This window comes from Chinchilla lanigera, unplaced genomic scaffold (assembly GCF_000276665.1).
Source record: "Chinchilla lanigera isolate Chin_1 unplaced genomic scaffold, ChiLan1.0 scaffold00027, whole genome shotgun sequence".
NCBI classification, from domain to species: domain Eukaryota; kingdom Metazoa; phylum Chordata; class Mammalia; order Rodentia; family Chinchillidae; genus Chinchilla; species Chinchilla lanigera.
In genome coordinates this window covers 13684543-13703751 of record NW_004955428.1, presented here as the reverse complement: position 1 = coordinate 13703751, position 19209 = coordinate 13684543, and the positions used below count along the sequence as shown (strand labels likewise).

At 34.5% G+C, this 19209-nt stretch overlaps 1 protein-coding gene across 3 annotated transcripts in view; it reads left to right on the top strand.

The window, feature by feature from the left end:
• Intu (inturned planar cell polarity protein) overlaps positions 1-19209 on the top strand; it is a 72275-nt gene that overhangs the window by 39279 nt on the left and 13787 nt on the right. For 2 of the 3 annotated variants that reach the window (XM_013515337.1, XM_013515336.1), the window contains exons 5-10: positions 3715-3833; positions 6317-6406; positions 10129-10206; positions 13571-13775; positions 17314-17367; positions 18445-18507. In XM_013515337.1, the coding sequence (XP_013370791.1) occupies positions 3715-3833; positions 6317-6406; positions 10129-10206; positions 13571-13775; positions 17314-17367; positions 18445-18507 (609 nt within the window). The remainder of the gene's footprint in view (positions 1-3714; positions 3834-6316; positions 6407-10128; positions 10207-13570; positions 13776-17313; positions 17368-18444; positions 18508-19209) is intronic. The other variant, XM_005386749.2, reaches the window with a different exon arrangement.

Genomic DNA, 19209 nt, shown 5'->3' with positions numbered 1-19209 from the left:
TGCGCTTGCCAGGCAGGCGCTTTTGCCACTGAGCTAAATCCCCAGCCCCTATTTTTAGCTTTAGATGTTCTTGAAAAGTTTCTAATGACTCTACCTCGCAAATCTCCCATGGTATTCCTATTTTCTTGTTCTTTGGTTATCTTTGTGATTCTATAGTTCTCTAGCCATTTTATACATAGCACTTCTCTAGTCTATATTTTCTCACCTTACTATCTCAAGATGTAAGGAGACTCATTTATAGTGGTAAGTTTTTTGTCACTGACAAAATAGCCCTGAAAAGAGGCAGTGTGCATTTAGGTTCATGGTTTCAATATATGGTCATTGGGCTCTGTTCTTTTTGGACCTGTCACAAGGTAGACCATCACAGTGGGGAGCTTATGGTGGAGCAAAGGTCCACCTCATAGTGGCCAGGCTCCAAAAGACAGGTTGGAGAGGCCCTGGGTCTCCATATCCCCTCAAGGTCATGCCTCCAGAAACCTAACTTCTTTCTACTAGGCCCCAACTTTTTTTGTTTTGTTTTTTTTTCTCCCCGGTACTGGGAATGGAACTCACGACCTTGCGCTTGCCAGGCAGGCGCTGTGCTGCTGAGCTAAATCCCGAGCCCCTGGGCCCCAACTTCTTTCTGAAAGTTCCACCACTTCCCAGTAGCACCACAGGCTGGTGACCAAGCCTTTCACGTATGGGTCTTTGAAAGACATCTAAAAACCAAACCATAACAAATTGCTTGCCTTTTTGTGTCTTAAGGATATCTGTCTAAACATACTGCCTTGGAAGTCTTGTGCTTATAAAGTAGGAATGTTTGCCCTGGGGAGAATTTTCTTCTGTTTCTGCCACTGACCCTAGGACCAGTTAGCGTTACTTGAGGATCTGGGCTTAAGTTAGTGGTCACAGGCTTAACTCACCTACCTGGCCACTACCCCACGTTCATTTTCTGACTGAAGCTGCTGTAGGCATCAACCCTCAGCACAGTGCTGCCTCTGTTCTGCCCACCGCTCAGCAGCTCTCCAGCTTCCTTTGCAGTAGTAGAAAAGGGGATTCCCTTAGAAACATCTTTCTTCTTGCATGCCTGCGATCCAACAAGAATGTTTTGGGTCCACTTTTACAATAGCAGTCTCTCTTAAGTATTTAGTCCTCCGTAATGCTTTGAGCAGAAATGAATTTTAAAAGTGTTTAACTAATCTGCATTTCTTTGTTTTTGAAATCTATTCATCCTGTATTACCAATGCCAAAGACATTTTATCCAAGGGATGCATTTTATTATGTTGCTTCATGTCTCAAAATTAACAACTTAAATGACAAAGAAGGGATTTATTTTATACATAGTTTTACAGTTTTGTTTTGAAAATACACAGACCCAGAGTTTAATTCTGATTTCTTGTGTATATTATTGGCTTCTTCCTTAGTGTAAGAAACTGAAACAGTAAATAAAGTCCAAAAAGTATAATAGATATTGTTAAAGAGAAAGAAACTGCTCACAAGGAAAGAACAACTGGGATGGGGGAAAAAAAGAAAAGAAGGAAGGGGGAAATATATATATATGTGTATATATATATATGCAAAAGATAGCTATGGTAATTGTACTACTAATTTTTACTAGTTTGATCAATTTTGTATGCCTATACCTGAAAATCTGAGCAACTACTTTGAAGATAATAAATAAAATATGCAATATAATAACCACTGTTAATTTCCTATCTTGTTTTGAAATTCTGTATCATTTTATTGTTTTTAGCTTTTTTTGTCACTTCAAAATAAAAATAAATGAGTCATTTAAGCATTATCATATAAATCATTCAACAAATTCAGGGATAATAACCTGAGTCTTTTTAGGTCATTTTGGAATAGGGTACTGCTGAGACCTATTGTCATCCTTGCCTTTCTTTCCCTGGGAAAGTGTGTAGATATTTCTCAGATGAACAGTTTCTGTCTGTTGCCAGCCATGTATCAACACTGCAATTAAGACAGGCTTTTTATTCTTATTGAGCAGAGTGGAAGCTGCTACAAATGCAAGCTATGTACAAGTGCTTAAAAATACAGCTAATTAAATTGGCTGGGAGCTGTAGTGTTTGCCAGGACTTTACTACTGGCTGGAATAGAGACTCTCTTAATGGCCTTTTCCACTGTTATGACCTATTTTCAATGAAATGTTAGAGGGTCATTTTGTTTGCTGTGAATTACATAGTTGATAAAAATTTTTCTTCTTCCAGTTACAAGATTTGGAATGAAAGGACCATAAGATTGGAGATTTCAAAAACTAGTCAAAGATTATTTGTTTAAATTGTTTTGGTATTTTGGCTAAATACAATAAAAGTATTTATTGGCCAAAGTTAAACTTATTTAGTAGATATAACAAGAGATCTTAATTTATGTTTGACTTAATATGTATGGACAAAATAATGTTTTGTAACTATTTTTGCTGTGGAAATCTTTCGAGTAAGTTTGAATTTTTAGGCAGAGTATATTTGGCCAATACTACACAATTTACATATATTGAATGTACCTAGAAAGTATAAAAAGCAGATGTGTCTCAGTTTATCATTATTTATATTTGTCATTAAAAGTTGCCTATACATGGACACAGTGTTATGTAATTATTTCTTACATACTGAATAAAGCAGAGTTATAACATTCTTTAGAGAGAGAACTCAGGAAAAGTTCTCTCTCTAAGAGAGCTTAAGTTTTCTCTCTAGCTTAAGTTTTAAGGAGTTTGGTCTTTTTGATTGTGGCTATATTAATATTTATAGTCATTAAACTATATAATATTTTATAGTCATTAAACAATGCGCTGCCCTGCACTCTCCATGGCTCTGTCTAGAAACTTTTATTTCACCTCTTGTAATTTGTCTTAGGAGAGACATATGTGTTGCTGTAGGAGCAAAGCAAGTGAGACATATGGTTCATCTTTGTGTTTTAAAAGTATTAGCACAGTGCACATACTGCTTCTGAGATTTGTTACTGTGTAAAAGCCATTTATTTCCTGAGAATATGCTCTTCTTAAAAATAGAAAAAAACTGCAGCATTTTGTGAAGTATCTTATAGATCTAGCATTCTCCATAATTTAAAATAAAACATGTGCTCATTTAACCTTTTGGATTCAGACTGACTTGAAGTTTGCAAATTCTTTCAAACTTAAGACAGATTTTATAATACTGTGATACTTTTCCATTCCTATCTGTACTGCTTTATTTTTGTGTTCTCACTTTGTTAAATTTAATTGTAGTTTTGGTCTTGAACTTAAATAAGCATTTAATAATTTTACCAAAAATAAAGATTAGGTTTTCAAAGTTAATTATGAAGGTAACTGAATTGATTCCTAAAAGTCACATGTGGTGTGAGTAGCTATGTAGCCATGGAAGGTAAGAACCTGTGTATAAGGAAATATAATAAAATATTGGTATTAGAAATTATTAAGGAGATTAAAGTTTAAAACTGAAATTAATTGTAACTTCACTTAATCAGTATTTGATTTAGCCTGTAGTGTGCTATCAAGACCAATTGGCAACCTCTTATTTTCAAATGTAGCATTTTAAATGCTAGTTAGTGTGTTAAGATTCCAGGCATACTTTTTTTTGTTTGAATACAATTCCCACTGATGCTAAATAAATTCTTTGTAGTTGTTGTTGTTCTTAATACAGAGTCTCAACTTTTCATCACAAAAATAATGATTGGAAATTTTGGGCAGTTTGATCATTTCTGTTTCCTTTCATTTAACAGCAAGAAATTCTTTATCATTATCCAATGTCTGAAGCATCTCAGAAACTTAAAAGTGTGAGAGGGATTTTTCTCACACTCTGTGACATGCTGGAAAATGTAACTGGGACACAAGTTACTAGGTAATAGTTTTTATTTAGCTTTAAGTCTTTTTGTTCAAGTTGTTTTCTTTGTAACAAATACAGTAAAACACTAAAATAAGTTTTATACAAATATAATTGTATCTATAATGTAAATATTTATAATCATAGGTAAACTATTGTCATGTTTTATCTTTTTTTTTTCATGGTACTGTGGATTGAACACAGGGCCTTTGCACTGAGCTATATTCTTAGTCCTTGTTTGCTTGTTGTTTGTTTTTGGAGACAGGGTCTTTCTAAATTGCCCAGGGTAGGCTTGAATTTGTGATCCTCATGTCTCAGTGTACCACAGTGCTGAGACTGCAGGCATGCACTACTATGCCTGACTCATTCTTACCTTGATTAAATTATTAGATAATACCTTTGGATTGGCAAGAATAATTAAGCACTGAATTTTTCAGATAGTTAAAAAATACTCTGTTTACAGCAATTATAGAAAAATGCAGAATGTACTTTAAGAGGAATATTCAGAATTCACTGTTATCTGTTATCTGTGAAGATTATCTGTGAAGGTTACTGTCTGTCATCTGTGATGGATAAATTAAACTGCTGTCAGATAATTCAAAAATTAGGGCTGAAGATGTAGCTCATTGGTGGAGTGCTTATCTCCATGTGCAAGGTCCCCCCTTTTGTTGTACTTCCAAAAGGAAAGAGAAAAAAAGAATACATCAAATACTTATTTATCAAACCCTAACACTGACATGCCATATTTAATTTAGAGACAAGAGAACTCAAAGTTTAGTGTTTTCAAAAAAATAAAACAGGTGAAGTAGTACAGATTTGCTCTCTTAATATTTTAATAATTTTGGAGTTTATAAAAGATGTTTATTTCAAATTTGAAGCACCTCTTATTACTAATAAAATATCAAATTCAATTTTGCAGGACTTTTAAGATTTTAAAAAGAGGTAAGATCTGTAAGACAACAGAAAGAATTTCTTTGTTTTCCTAGATAAAAGTGGTATTTAAATCTGTGGCTTTTAATATAGGATACTATATATAGAAATTGTTTCTTTTGTCAAGAAAGGGATATTTGGGGCTCCATTTGGAGTATACATTTTCATTTATAAAACCACCTGATGGCCCATGCCAAAGTCCCAGCTCTCGGGAGGCTGAGGCAGAAAGATCACTGTGAATTTGAGGCCAGGCTGGGCTACATAGTGAAACTGCCTCAAAAAAACAAACAAACAAAAGTACATTGCAGGCTTCTTTTCATTTTTATTATTATTGATTGATTTTTGTGGTGTTAGGATCACACCTAGAGCCTCACATATCTAGGCAAGTGCTGCAGAGTTATATGGCCAGCCCCTTTTATTACTTATGTATTTTTAACACCTTTATTGAGATTTAATTCATAACTGTTACACTTCACCCATTTAAAAAGTGTACAAGTAGATGATTTCAAGAGTGTCCACAGGATGTGTAACCATCACCAAAGCCAATGTTAGGACATTTTTGTCACCTCAAAATAGAAACCCTGTGCCCTTTCAACCTGCCTGCCCCAGCCATACCTACACATTTGTCTGTTCTAGTCTTTTCACATGTATGGAATTTTTATGAAGTTTGATTATTTGTGACTGACTTTTTTGATGTAGCATAATGTTTTAAGGTGCTGGCAACAAACTTAAAAATAGGTATGTCTGTGGCTTATGTATTTTTAAAACTATAGTAATACTGGTCTGACTACAGAGGAGTTTAATATTTGCCTAAAGTATATATATTTTTAAACTTTCTTAAGATAAAAACAATTTCTTTTTGAGAGAAAAATTTTTATTAATTAATTCGTGTTTAAACTCCACACTTTTATATGCTCTGTATTTCCAAAGTTCATTATTATATCTCTTTTGATCATGCATTTAATCTTTTCCAGCTTCGTGAAGCATAAATAGTATAATAAACTCTACATATGTAAAATATGCCATGTAATCAGTTTTGACATAGATATATATCCTGAAACCATCACTACAATATATGCATTACTCCAAAAGTTTCCTAAAGAACATGTTTAAATCTGACTGATAATTTTGATTAGTTGTCATTTTCTGAGCTGGAACCATTTTTTTTTTCTTTGTAACCCCTATAGCCTCTTTCAAGCATGTTTATGAATAGGCAGTCATAAAAAGTGTGCTAAATAACCAGCTGGAAAGGAAGTTCCTTTTGGAAAAAAAATGTATATAGCTTATTAATGTTAACAAAATAATTTCAACATTTTTAAAATAATAAATGAACTATTTAGTGTAGGTTTGTTGGGTTGTTTCTGTTGTTTTAAAAATATGTTAGAATGTATTTTTGTTGTCACATAATTCTTTGCTTTTTCTGTGTGGCAGTTAGATATATATATGCCAAGAAACTTGTTTAGTAAGCACTCCATTCTTAAATCATACCACATGTAATTTTTATGGGTATTTTTATAATTTTATGATATTTAAAGATACTCTAACCTTATTTGAAATTTATTTTTCCTTAGCTCATCCCTCTTTTTAAATGGAAAACAAATTCATGTAGCTTATTTGAAAGAAACTGAGAAGTTGTTGCTAATTGGCCTGCCTGCTGAAGAGTAAGTTGAAATTTTTTTTTTACCTTGAAGTCATTTCTAAAGTAGTATTAACAGAGCCTATTTCATTAAAATTACACCATTTTTGTCAAAAGACACTTCTTCAACAGTTTTATGATTTAGAGGTGTACTGCCTTAGTGAAGTAGTTACTCTTGTGTTCATTTGGTATGCATAGTCCCAAAAGATGCCATTAAGGTGATTGATCACCTGAGCTGATCAGTAAGGCTAGAGGCTGGCAGTGCACCTACTTGTCTTTCTGTGGCCTGTATAGAAGTGCAGAAGTGAGTGAGAGATGATCTTGTCCTCTTTTTTTAACCTCCACAATGCTATGATTTGCATACTTACTTTTTTTTTGTATTTTCTCTGAGCACTTCTGACAAAATAATGAATATGGAACTCCAAAGTGACTTCTCCAATGGTTCATCTTACATGGCCTTGAATTTTTACAAGAATTCTAAAATATATCTTATTTTAGATGTTGGAAATAAAAACAAGATTGACATCTGTAATGAACTGGCCATGAGTCTAGAAACTGCATTAGGTACTTTACATTCAGTTGGTTAAATCACCTGACGCAGGTGACATAATCAGTAAGAGGCAGAATTTCAAATTGAATGAGGGTCAGTGTGAATTATTTCTACTATAGTGATTCCATAATCTCACAGAATTAAAGGAGAAATGCAGTACAAATGTGGAGAACAGCCTCCAAGGAGATGGACTTAATTAGTGTTAGTATGGTTGTATGTCCCTGTTCAATGAGTCTTAAAACTTGTAATTGAAATTCTTGTCAAACTTTTAAAATATCTGGGTAACTTTATCAGTAAAGTATTAAACGTATCCCGGTTTTTCTCTTTTGGTCCACAAAATCATGGCATATGGTCTACACCAAATATTAAAATAAGTACTATAGTATGTGACTGATACAACTTTGGAGAATATTGGTTCTGACAAAATTTCCCTTATGGTTTCTTAAAATTTCCCTTAGGGTGTTTAAACTATCCAAGAAAGAAAAAGATGGGTCAGAAAGTACATAATCCTGCCAACTGAAACAAAATACCACTATTTTCTGTTACTAAAAACTTTGTTAACTGGCTATCTTTCATTACATAACATTGTGTTAGTTATCTATTATATCTATTGCTATATAACAAATTATCCCCCCACTCAAATTTACAGATAATTTTGGGGTGGAAGTGTAACACAGTGGTAGACTACTTGGATAGCATGTATAAGGCCCTGGGTTTGATCTCCAATACTCAGGAAAAAAATAAAACTACAAAATTTGGGAGGTAATTTAAATAGTAAATATATACTATCTTACAGGTGTTGTGGTGGTACAGAAATCCAGGATCAACGTAGCTAAGTAGTTCTGGCTGAGTCAGGGTCTTTCTTGATGTTGTAGCTGAATGTCAGCCAGGGATATCGTAAGGTTTAACTGGAGCTAGAGAGTCTGCTTCCAAGGTGGCTTATATATACGGTCACTGTCAGGAGATCTCAGTTCCTTGCCACACTGACTTCACCTGCTTGAGTGTCCTCCAAATATATATCAGTTGGCTTTCCCCAAATTGAGTGATCCAAAAGAGAGAAAGAGGACTTCATGGTTTAACCTGAGAATTGATACACTGTCATTCCAGCATATATTGTTAGAAGTGAGTTACAGAGTCCAGACTACACTCAAAGGGAGGAATTAGGCACCACCTACTGAGGAAAAGAGTGTCAAAGAATTTGGGGGCATGTTTTACCATCACAAACAGGATCTCCAAAGGTGGATGCAGTGAAAAATAACAAATGGTTATGTTTTGAAGGCAACTTTAATTATGGACAGAAAGAGATATCATATAAATGTTGGGTTCAAATTTTTTAACATGAAAGTATGATGTTTAAATATATACTAGATGATGGTGATCTTTAACCAGTTAATGTATGTTTTGCTATCTCAAAAGAGATTATTATGAACAGTGCTAAGAGACTATCCTATCACTAGTGGGTTGGATTATGAAAAAACTAAGGGATTCTTCTCAAAGTATGTTTCCAAGAATTGGAGAGCATCCAGAATAAAATCACTTAAGATGTCATGGTAGAATAAAACATTTGTTTTTAAGACTTTTGTATAGCCCAGAAATCAAAAGAGAAGAAAGAAAATACAGTGTTAAGACAAAGGCAGCGTGAACAGTTAGGGAGGGGAAAGGAAAGCCCAGCAGAGGAACTGAGCAGAGGCTGATGACGCCAGCCAATGTAGGCAGACAGAGTTTCCAGGAGCAGTTTTATGCAGAAGTTTAGAAGAAGGACTTTCAATGCCGAGCTCTAAAAAGGAGGTGCCGTAGGCAAGTTCTCAATCTTTAACAAGGCAGGTCATCTTCCCTAAATATTTATGACATTCTTGGCCGAGCATGGTGGCACATGCCCGGAATCCCAGCACTCGGGAGGATGAGGCAGAAGGATCGCTTTGAGTTTGAGACTAGCCTGGGCTGAGCTAAGGCCAGCCTGAACTGCATAGTGAGACTCTGTCTCAAAAAGACCAAAAAAAAAAATCAAATTTGTGCTATTCTTAACCTGGAAAACTAGGCTTGATGAGTTAGAATTAACTTGAAGATCTCTTCTGTTTTCTAAACTGATTTTAAAGTTAAAAAAAAAAAAGCCCTCTTTACCCTCATAGCTTATGCCAATTACTCTACGCCAGCACCTTATCCTTACTCATCTTGTTTTACGTAAGATGTATTATTCATTGTCATTTGTTGAGACTGAGAGAACTGAGAGATCAAGCACATGCACCTCACCAGTGTCAGTTTATGTATCTTTGTATCCTTGTCATTGTGCCTGTGATTTGTATTTGAACTGGCTGCCCTGGAATTTTTTCCATCTATCTTAATGTTACAGCCAGTGTACCTGCCTTCTCTCCTCATAATGGTGAGGAGAGAAGGCAGAGTGAGAAGAGTGCCATGCTGCAGGCGTTAGTGTGCGGTACATAACCCAGGGACGTGTTTTCAGGTGGGAAACTTATCCTTCTGTGATAACTGCAGCAAACAAACAGCAGGAACCTAATCCAGAAGACAGCGTGAGCTAGCAGAAACACTTTGCAGCTAAGAAGATGAATGCTGCCCAGTAACCTCCACTCCCTTTGTGACTTCACACAACTTACTTCACTTCTTGAACTTTAATTTAGCCACTAATACAAATGGAATTAATAAGACCTGTCTTGTAGAATTCATGTAAGCCTTCACTATGGAAATGTAAATCTATTTCTTTTTTTCTGTACTACTTTCTTTCCTTTCTTAGTATGTTCTGCCAAAGGAATTGGAGGTTCCAGTAATACTGAAAAGTGTCAAGAATATAGCACAGGAAAAAAAAATTAGCATGGGCATAATCCCAGATATTGCTCTAACTAATTAGTGAATTAATTTATTTCATTGAATCCTCACATTAATTATTTCATTGAATCCTCAAAATCGGCCTGAGGAGGGCTGAGTGATTACTGGCTGAATTTTAAGGATAAAGAAGCTGAATTTGAGGGTTTCTTTATATATAAACTGTGATATTGAATGTCTATATTTGATAATGCTAGAAGCCTAAATCTAGACCTCAAGGTGATCAATTACTACATAGTAAAGCAACCTTTTTTCACAATTTTATTCATAGTTGACATACACCTTACATACAAAATGTAAACATTTTCAGTTTCTTCATCACATTATAAATGAATATGTGTATTTCTTCTTTTTTTTAGAGTTCCTCTTCCTCAACTAAGGAATATGATAAAAGATATTGCCCAAACCCTAAAATTTATGTATGGTTCTTTAGATAGGTAAGTGTTTCTTTGAACTGAATCTAAAGCTGTAAATCTGATTCTAGGTCACCTTTTGTTCTTAATATTGTTTCTTGCCTTAGAAGTTGGACATTTGGTTCCTCTTCTTCCTCCTTATCCTTATAACTTTTTTGTATTTTATTACTAGTTTTTATTTCATACTGCTAAGTAGTTTTTCTTTTGATCCATTTCTTTTTATATTCCTTATTTTGGTCTCATTACTTCAATGAAATTTTTAGTGAAATAGCGATATGTACTGTTATATAGTGATCTCTACATACTGACGATATATTTCTGTAGGGTCAAATGTCAGAGTATTCTTCATAACAGACACAGAAAAAAATAACACGAGATAAATTTTTGGTTTTGTTCCTTTATAAGCTCACTGTCAAATTTACTATTCTAAAATATGCTTTTTCTCAAAAAAATTTCAATAAAGAAAATGCACTATTGTAAAAAACAAGTTATGTGATAGAAGAGGTATTGACTAGTTTAATATGTATTCTTCCATATATTTTCTGTACAAGTGAATATACAAGCTTTCTTTTTTACACAGTGAACCTATATATGCAAATGTCTTTGCTTTGGGCTTTTTTAACCTTATAATGTGACACACATTTCTTGATTTGAAGGAGCAATTTTGAGGTAATGATTCAATATTTGACTATATAATTATAGGTGGAAAATAAATTTTTCTCTTTGTAGGATTTTTATAAGTTCTAGTACTTCTAAGGGCTAAAATGGTATATTTGCTCATAAAGCCTTAAGTGGATATCAGTATAAAAATCCAAGAATAGTTTATATACTTTTTCCAAACCACAGTAATATTATATCTCTGTTTATCTGTAGTGAATTTTTATTGTCATTTTTCTCAAATCAACATGGAGGAATTTTCTGTGACTAAAACTCTTCTGGCAAAATTATCTAGTTTGCAGTATTCTCCCCTGAAGGAACTGCCTAGCAGCTAACTATGTAACAGTATTTTTCAAATGAATGAGCTATAAAATTCTAAGCATCTATGCCTTTACCTTTTACTAATTAAGAATGCTTCTAAGCAGTGAAGGAATAAGGGTGTGGTTATAACTTCTTCCTTAAATTTACATTGCATCTAGCATTCCTGAGACTGAGGCAGGAGGATTATGAGTTCAACATCAACATGGACTCCACAGTGAGACCATGTTTCAAAAAACAAAACAAAACAAAAACAACAAAAAAATTTGACCTGAACAAGTAAACTTTGCTGTATTATACCTTAGTTCAAGCTTTCTGCTTCCATAAAATGAGAGATTATCAAAGATTAAACTTCTGGAATGAATTTCATACATAAAACAACCTATTGCTCCTCTGCAAATTCCAGTGATGGGGGTTAGAGGCAGAGGGATTCAATTGCTCTTAATTTCATTTTGAAATTTAGCCTCCATTGATTTGGAAATATCTCCAAGATGGCAGCAAATTTAATTAGTTTCTACTTTTTCAAGTGAGAATTTGAAGGGCAAACTGAAGATAATAAATCTGAATATCCATGCAGTTCTTAAAACCAAGTGATATGGAGCCAAGATGTTATTAAGAGACATTCTATAATAATTTTTGATAACAAAGTTTTTTCTGATATTGGACAATAGTAAGTCCCATTGTGAAAAGTTACAAAAGGATTTTTTACAAGTCCACAGACAGTTATCTTTTTCAGTTGCAATTTAGTTAGTAGAAAACTGACTATACAGTAACAGTTCAGTGTTATGCACAATTAAAGATACAGCATTTTCCTTCACCTTCCTCAGCCAGTCCATTAGCAAGTCTTGATCGTTGTGTGTCAAAGCACATGTCCAGTCCACACACTCCTATCTTCACTATTGCCCTGTCCAGCTACTGCTATTTTGCACTACTAGAATAGTCTCCTACATAGACTATGGAAGACTAACCAGTCTTCCTTACTGGTTTCCATTCTTACCACTTTAATTTCCAGAAAGTAATTGGAATTATCTTCCTACATCATTATCTTATTCCTGCCTATATGCCTTCAGGTCTCAAACCACAGAGGCTCTTGTGCCCTCTAGGGTAGGCACACATGGCAAAACTTCTCCAAAACCACTCCAAGGCTTTTACACTCATTCCTCTTCCTGCATCTTCTTGGCATTTGAATGTCAGTTTAAATGCCCCATTCTCAGAGTCCCTCTCTTCCATAATCATTTAATCTAAAATAGCCAACCAGCTAGGCAGGGTGGCACATGCCTGTGGTCCCAGCTACTTGGGAGGAGAACTGGGAAGATCAATTGAGCCTGTAAGTTGGATACCAGCCTGGGGAATGTAGCAAAATCCTGTCTTAAAAATAAAATAATGAACCAGTGACACCACCCATTCACATCATCCTATTCATACTCCTCTGTATGAACTCATGCTTTTACTGCTTGTTCATTTGTTGTTTTTCTCCATTATAACGTGAGCTCCCCTGGAGTTCACTGTCCTCTATCTTGGCATTTTTATTGCTGTACCTCTAGCAATGAGAACAGTGCCTGGAACAAATTTGTTGGATGAGTTAATGCTATATTAGTTTGACATGACTTAAACCAACTATTTAAAATATACTTCCCTTGTCCTTTTTTCTGTTTCTCCTTCTTCCCTCTCTCTTTCTCAGTCTTTCTCTTTGAATAATTATGCCTTCAACAGTGAAGAAAGAATAACTTTTGTTCTTTGTTTTATACTCACTGTGTACTACAAGTAATAAGCATAATAAAATTTGTATTTATTCTGTGTTAGGTAGTTTGCATGTGGGTTAGATTTATTTAACCCAATTTGTATTGAGTTGGAAACCAAAGTTTCAGAGAGAGGATAGGTGATTTGTTCTGATAGCTACTTAAAAAGAGCAGTGATAAGGTTAAAAGCCAGTTGTTTTATTACAAAGCTCAGAATCTCTTTATTATCCTACGTTGCCTGAAAGATATTGGGAATTATAATGATTAAGAGATAATCAGAGGTAAAAGCAACTTAATTTTTTACAAAAATAAAACCGGTTCTTGAGCCCTTTCTCTTGTACATATGCAATTTGTTTGGGCCGTGTTGTTCTTCTTATAGCAGTGGTGGCGAACCTGTAGCACTCATGCTGCAGTCAGCTATTTGTTATCTTGAAAGCTCTAAAAGCTTTGCCATAAATGTTCCATAGTATGATCTACTCAGTACATTTGTGAGTGTATTTTAGGGGAAAAAAATACAGACAGGGTGAATTTCTTAAACACTCCATTAGTAACATTATAGCAATGATTCTTACTAAGTGGAGGGAGGAAGAGTATAGTAGTTGGGAAAGAGCCAGTTCCCTTAGGGGCATACAAAAAAAGTGACCACCATTTCCATATGTTGTTCTAACTTACAGCTCTCATTTCTTAAGTGCCTTCTGCCAGGTTGAGAATGTTCCCCGTTTGGATCATTTTTTCAACTTGTTCTTTCAAAGAGCACTTCAGCCTGCTAAACTACATTCTAGTGCCAGTCCCAGTGTTCAACAGTATGATGCTGCCAGTGCAGTACTTTTAGACAATCTCCCTGGAGTTCGGTGGCTCCCACTTCCACAGGAAATCAAGGTAATCTGAGGTATCATAAGTAAGAATCAGAACCTGTCACTTTATAATTGTTTACTTTCTTTCCCCCTTAGGCTTTCTGTAAGTTTCAGTACTATAGGCAAGAATGAAAGAGGCAATTGGCTGATGAAGTAGGAGGTCTAGTACAGTAAATAGACAAATGATTCTTTAGAAATAAAAATGAGTTCTCTCATCTTACTTTCAATTTAAGCTTTGTAGGGCTAGGGGTATAGCTCAGCAGTACAGCTCCTACCTGGCAAGTGTGAGGTCCTGAGTTTGATTCCCAGTACAAATAAATACATACATACATATATACATACATACATAAATGCGTTGTCTAAGCTTAGAATTTGTTATGACTTGTATTTAGATGTCTCCCCAAAGCCTTATGCAGTCACAAATGGGGCTTTTTCAGAGGTGGCTGGATCGAGAGTGTGTTATGCTGGAATTAATTCATGGTGCAATGCTAGGAACAAGGGCAATAGGATAAAGGGTGTGAGTGCTACCCACCCTAAGTAGCCTGGATAAGATATAAGGGATAGAAAGAGCTGTGGTCATCCCTTGTTGCTTTGTTATCTTCCCGCCATGAACTATGTCTCCTCTGCAATGTGTGCCATGCCACCCTGCATTGCAACCCACAAATTATGGACTGAAACCTCTACACACAGAGCTAACTAAACCTTTCCCCCTTTAACTTTGGGTGTCGGGTACTTTGTCTCAGCAATGAGAGAAAAGACAGAATTCTTTTCAGAAATCTTAAGTTGTATGTCTTACTCTGGAGTTTTGTGACAGGCTTTTGTTACACAAGGGCAGGATATGTTTGTATAAAGATTAAAAGTGGACACAATGGGCCAGGGGTATAGCTCAGTGGCACAGCATCTGAGTGGCAAGCATGAGGTCCTCAGTTTGATTACTGGTACCAAAAGGAAAAAAAAAAAGTGGACACAATGACTAACAAATAGTATTCTTAATTAAAATGAAAAATCATCTTTTGTTTTCATTTTTTGTTGTTAGTTTATGAACCTACATGGATACTTCAAAATCACCCAAAGTCCATAGTTGATATGAGGGTTTATTCTGTGGTATACACTCTATGGGTTTGGACACATTTGTCCACCATTGTAGAGTCAAAAGTAGTTTCACTTCCCAACTAAAAATCCTCTGCACTCTACTTGTCCCTCCTTTTCATCTCTCCCTTTCTCTAAACCTTGGAAACAACTGCCTTTTGACTATCTCTAGAGTTTTTTCTCTCACAAAATGTCATAGAGTTGAAATCATATAATATGTAGTCTTTTCACACTGGCTTTTTTCACTTAGTATTATGGATGTATGCCTTGATAACTCACTTGTTTTTAGTGTTGAATAATACTCCTTTGTTTAGATGTGCCAGTTTATTTATCCATTCGCCTACTGGGGGACATCTTGATTTCTTCCAAGTATAAACATCCTTATATAGTTCTTTGTGTGGGCATAAATTTTTAATTCTCCTTCCTCTTGTGAAACAGTACGTATGCCTAGAGTGAGCTTGAGTGGGGTATTCTCCTTCTTTCACGTAGAAGGTTAGGGTGTTTTTCTTTTTTGGTGTGAAAGGCTGTTGCTCACTGCAGTTATATTGTCCTCCTCTAGGTCCGTTATGCTGTAATTATACCCCACTGTTTCAGGCTATTGTTAACTAGTTTGTCCTGAGTGCTGGCTTTGTGAAGAACACAGTGCTCAAGAGTATTTCAGAAAGGCTCCTTTCACTCTTTACCTGCCAGAAGCATGAGAGGATTTTTCTCCCATATGTACTGGTGAAGCTCAGGTTTCCCTGCAGTTTTTAACTTTTTAACATGGAGCCTCCAGTGTGTCAGTTGCAATCTGGGTCTTCCTGTCTTGGCATTGCTTTTCTTTCCAGTTTCTACACATACATCTCTGTTCTAGCCAGTCATGGATCCCTGAATTCATCTCTCCCCCCATCTTGGGGACAGAAGTTTACTGTATCTTACCTCTCTTACAGATCCAGGAGTTACTGATTTTTATTCTGTTTAGCTTTATACTTGTTAGGACAGAGTGGCAACCTCAGGCTCTTTACATGTTTAAACAGAAATAAAAAAGTTCCCAAAGTTTTTATTTTACCAACAAACTCAAAGAACTTACATACTTTATTTTTCTCTTTGAGATTTCTCATTGTTTTAAAATAGATTTCATTGACTGCTTTCTAATGGCAAATATTAAGAAATTTAATGCCAAAGAACTCCAGTTAAAAACATGTGTTTAAGGTAACTATGCCTGGCAGATTTTACGTGGAATTAGTTATCTTTAATTTGAAAATGACTTACTTATTCTGAGTTTAATATATGATGTCTCACTTCAGATTCTTTCCAGATGTTTGCAAATTTCCTCATTTAACAGATACTCTTTTTAATCATATTTTTCTGGGGTACACTGGAATAGTGAAGAGGAAAAATATTTTATTTTTTCTCTTTACTAATATGAATAAACATTTCTGTTAATCTTATACTTTAGCCTGTCACACAGCAGAAATAGCAACTCATTAAACAGTTTTAGAGTTGAAAAAATATCTCATCTATAATCTTTGTCCCATAGTGTTTCACAAGATACACCGCCATGAAAAAGACAATGTGAAATATTTGCTAGATGCAAAAAAAATGTTGGTCACAAATGAGTTATAAGTCATACTGCATGAAAAGTACTGAAAAGCATGACTAATGTTTCAAAGGCTTTTGTCATCAGTCAGACAGTGTGTGAAGCTTAGTCCTACAGAGAATGTTTTGACCTTGAGAAGAGAGAAAAAAGAAAGGATTCTTATTTACACATAGTATGCATGCTACAAATTTCAATTACCTGTCATTTTCAATATATGTATATATGTATGTATGCATACATCAAAGATTAAATTCACAGTTTTTAAGTTGTGAATGCTTCAAGGAAAAGTTCAAGCAATTTCCATAGAAACAGAAGGCAAATCCTATGTAAAGGATTTTTTCTAATAACTCTGTGGGATATTTAAAGTGTGCCAGATTCCAGGGGAACACTTGTCTTCATGTTTTAATCTATGAATAAAGATTGACAACCCTTTTATTCAAAACACTGTGTCCAAGAGAGACAAGGAAGAATGTTGGTATTTTCAAGAATCCAACTGATGAGAAATATACAGGAAATGGAAAAATAAAAACAACTCAAAATAGATTGGCTACATTAATACTGATTTTCATTTTCTTTTAAGAAATGTAATGGGTAAAATATTTCTAACAATACTAGAAAGCTGTTCTTTAACCTCATAAACTGTCTTGTATCTAACACAGTTGGTGAAGACTATTTTGAAATAATCAAGATTTAGTTAAAAATGCCTATATGTTAAATAAATGTTTTTATCATTGAAAGCTTAAAAATAAGATGTTCCATTTTGAGACATTTTTAATGTGATGCCAAAAAGAAAGATACTCAATTCTTCAAGTGGTTGATTATTAAGCACTTTTTTTATGAGCATTGTTGAAAACTACCTAATAAGAGTCAAATGTTTATGGTTATTTTTTCATAGATGGAATTAGACACAGCATTAAGTGACTTGGAGGCTGCAGACTTTGCAGAACTGGTAAGAGCAGGAGGGGAATAGGAAAGGCTCAAAGTTGACTTCTTATTTTATAAACCAGTCATTATTCTAAATATTTCCCAAGTAGACTTAATTTTGAAATACGCAACATTAAGATTCTGTTTTGACACTGAAAAAAGTCTATTTTGTTTGCCTTAAGATTGAAAATATTTGTTACACAATGTAAAAGAATAAAAAATAACTAACTATATTGGTGTGCTTATGAATGCTTCTTGAGATATAATAATGATTAATTAAGACCCTGCCACTTAAGTGAGGACCTATTTAAGTTAGAACGTGCTAGATCTGAATTTAATTTAGAATTATCAAATAGAATTTAACTTGGGATTATCAAATAGTTTTTATTTGTTTTGGTCTGTTTGCAATATGGGGACTAAACCCAGGCCCTCGAGCATGCTAGGCAAGTGCTATATCACTGAGTCATATTCCTCCACCCCATTTTTTGTAGCCCTAGAGGATGAACCTAGTACTTTCCACCAAGTTGTATCTCTGCCTGCCCTCCCCACCCCCTTCATTCTCCCTCCTTTCTTTCTTCCTTTTTATAGTTTATTTATTTTTTGGTGTTTTTGAGACACGGTTTCATTATGTTGCTCAGGCAAGCCTTAAACTCACTAATGTAACACAGGCTGGCCTTGAACTTGCAGCAATCCTCCTGTCTCAGCCTCCCAAGAACTGGGATTACAGGTATGCACCACCATGCCCCACAATTCCTTCCTTTTTAATATTTAATATTTTAAATGATATATAGAAGCTTTTTATTTTAAATAATTTGTTTTCAGAAATCTCTCATAGAATAACAAATTTTTATGTTCCATTCTTAGATGTTTCTAATCAAGTGTTTTATAAGAACCAAAAATCAATTAATTTTACCAAAAATCTCAGTCAAGTAAATATATATTCATATTATATTCACCCTAATACTATGGTCTATTGATTTCTAAAGAAAGCACTAGGAAAAGTTGGTTCTAAAGAACATATTTTGCATTTTAACTACTACAGCTTAACACACATACATACACAACCATGATGTAAATCCACTGATTTTTTTTTTCCCCCTAGTCTGAAGATTACTATGACATGAGACGGCTATATACAATTTTGGGGTCTTCTCTATTTTACAGGGTAAGTTGAAGTTTGGAAATTTTTATAAATATCTAACTGCTATGGCCATAGACTTAAAGTAAATTTTCTCAAACTTTTATATACTTGAAGAATACCTTAGCCAGGCATGGTGGCGCATGCCTATAATCCCAGCATTTAGTAGGCCAAGGCAGGAGGATCGCCTTGAGTTTGAGGCCAGCTTGGGCTACATAAGCAAGTTCAAGATCAGCCTGCATACATAGCAAGACCCTGTCTCAGGGAAAGAAAGAAAAAAAAACAAACCTTTATCTCTTTTCCTGTGAATGTAAGTACCATAAGATTAAGATCTTAAAAACAAGATTTGTACTTACACACTTAGCAATGTAATAAATACTTACAGTTTCATTGCATTGTGAAGCACTTTCAAATGCATAAATGAGAAACAATACTCAAAAGAGCCAAGTATGTAAGAGAGGAGCAATACTTTTAGTTTCCTTTAGTAACAGTGTTTTTTTATCCTATCTTCAGAAATACCCATGCATCTTTTAACCAAATCTCATAACATTAAGTAGTTGATTTAATGTAAAAATGTAAAACAAATTATCAAATGAATTTAAGTATTTTCATTTAAAAAATATTTAAACATGATCTATAACATGTACACAGTAAAAAGTCAGTCTTTTCATTTCAGCTCTTGCTTCTTCACTTTTTATTTTGATAATTCACTTTTTTTAGTTCTACCTG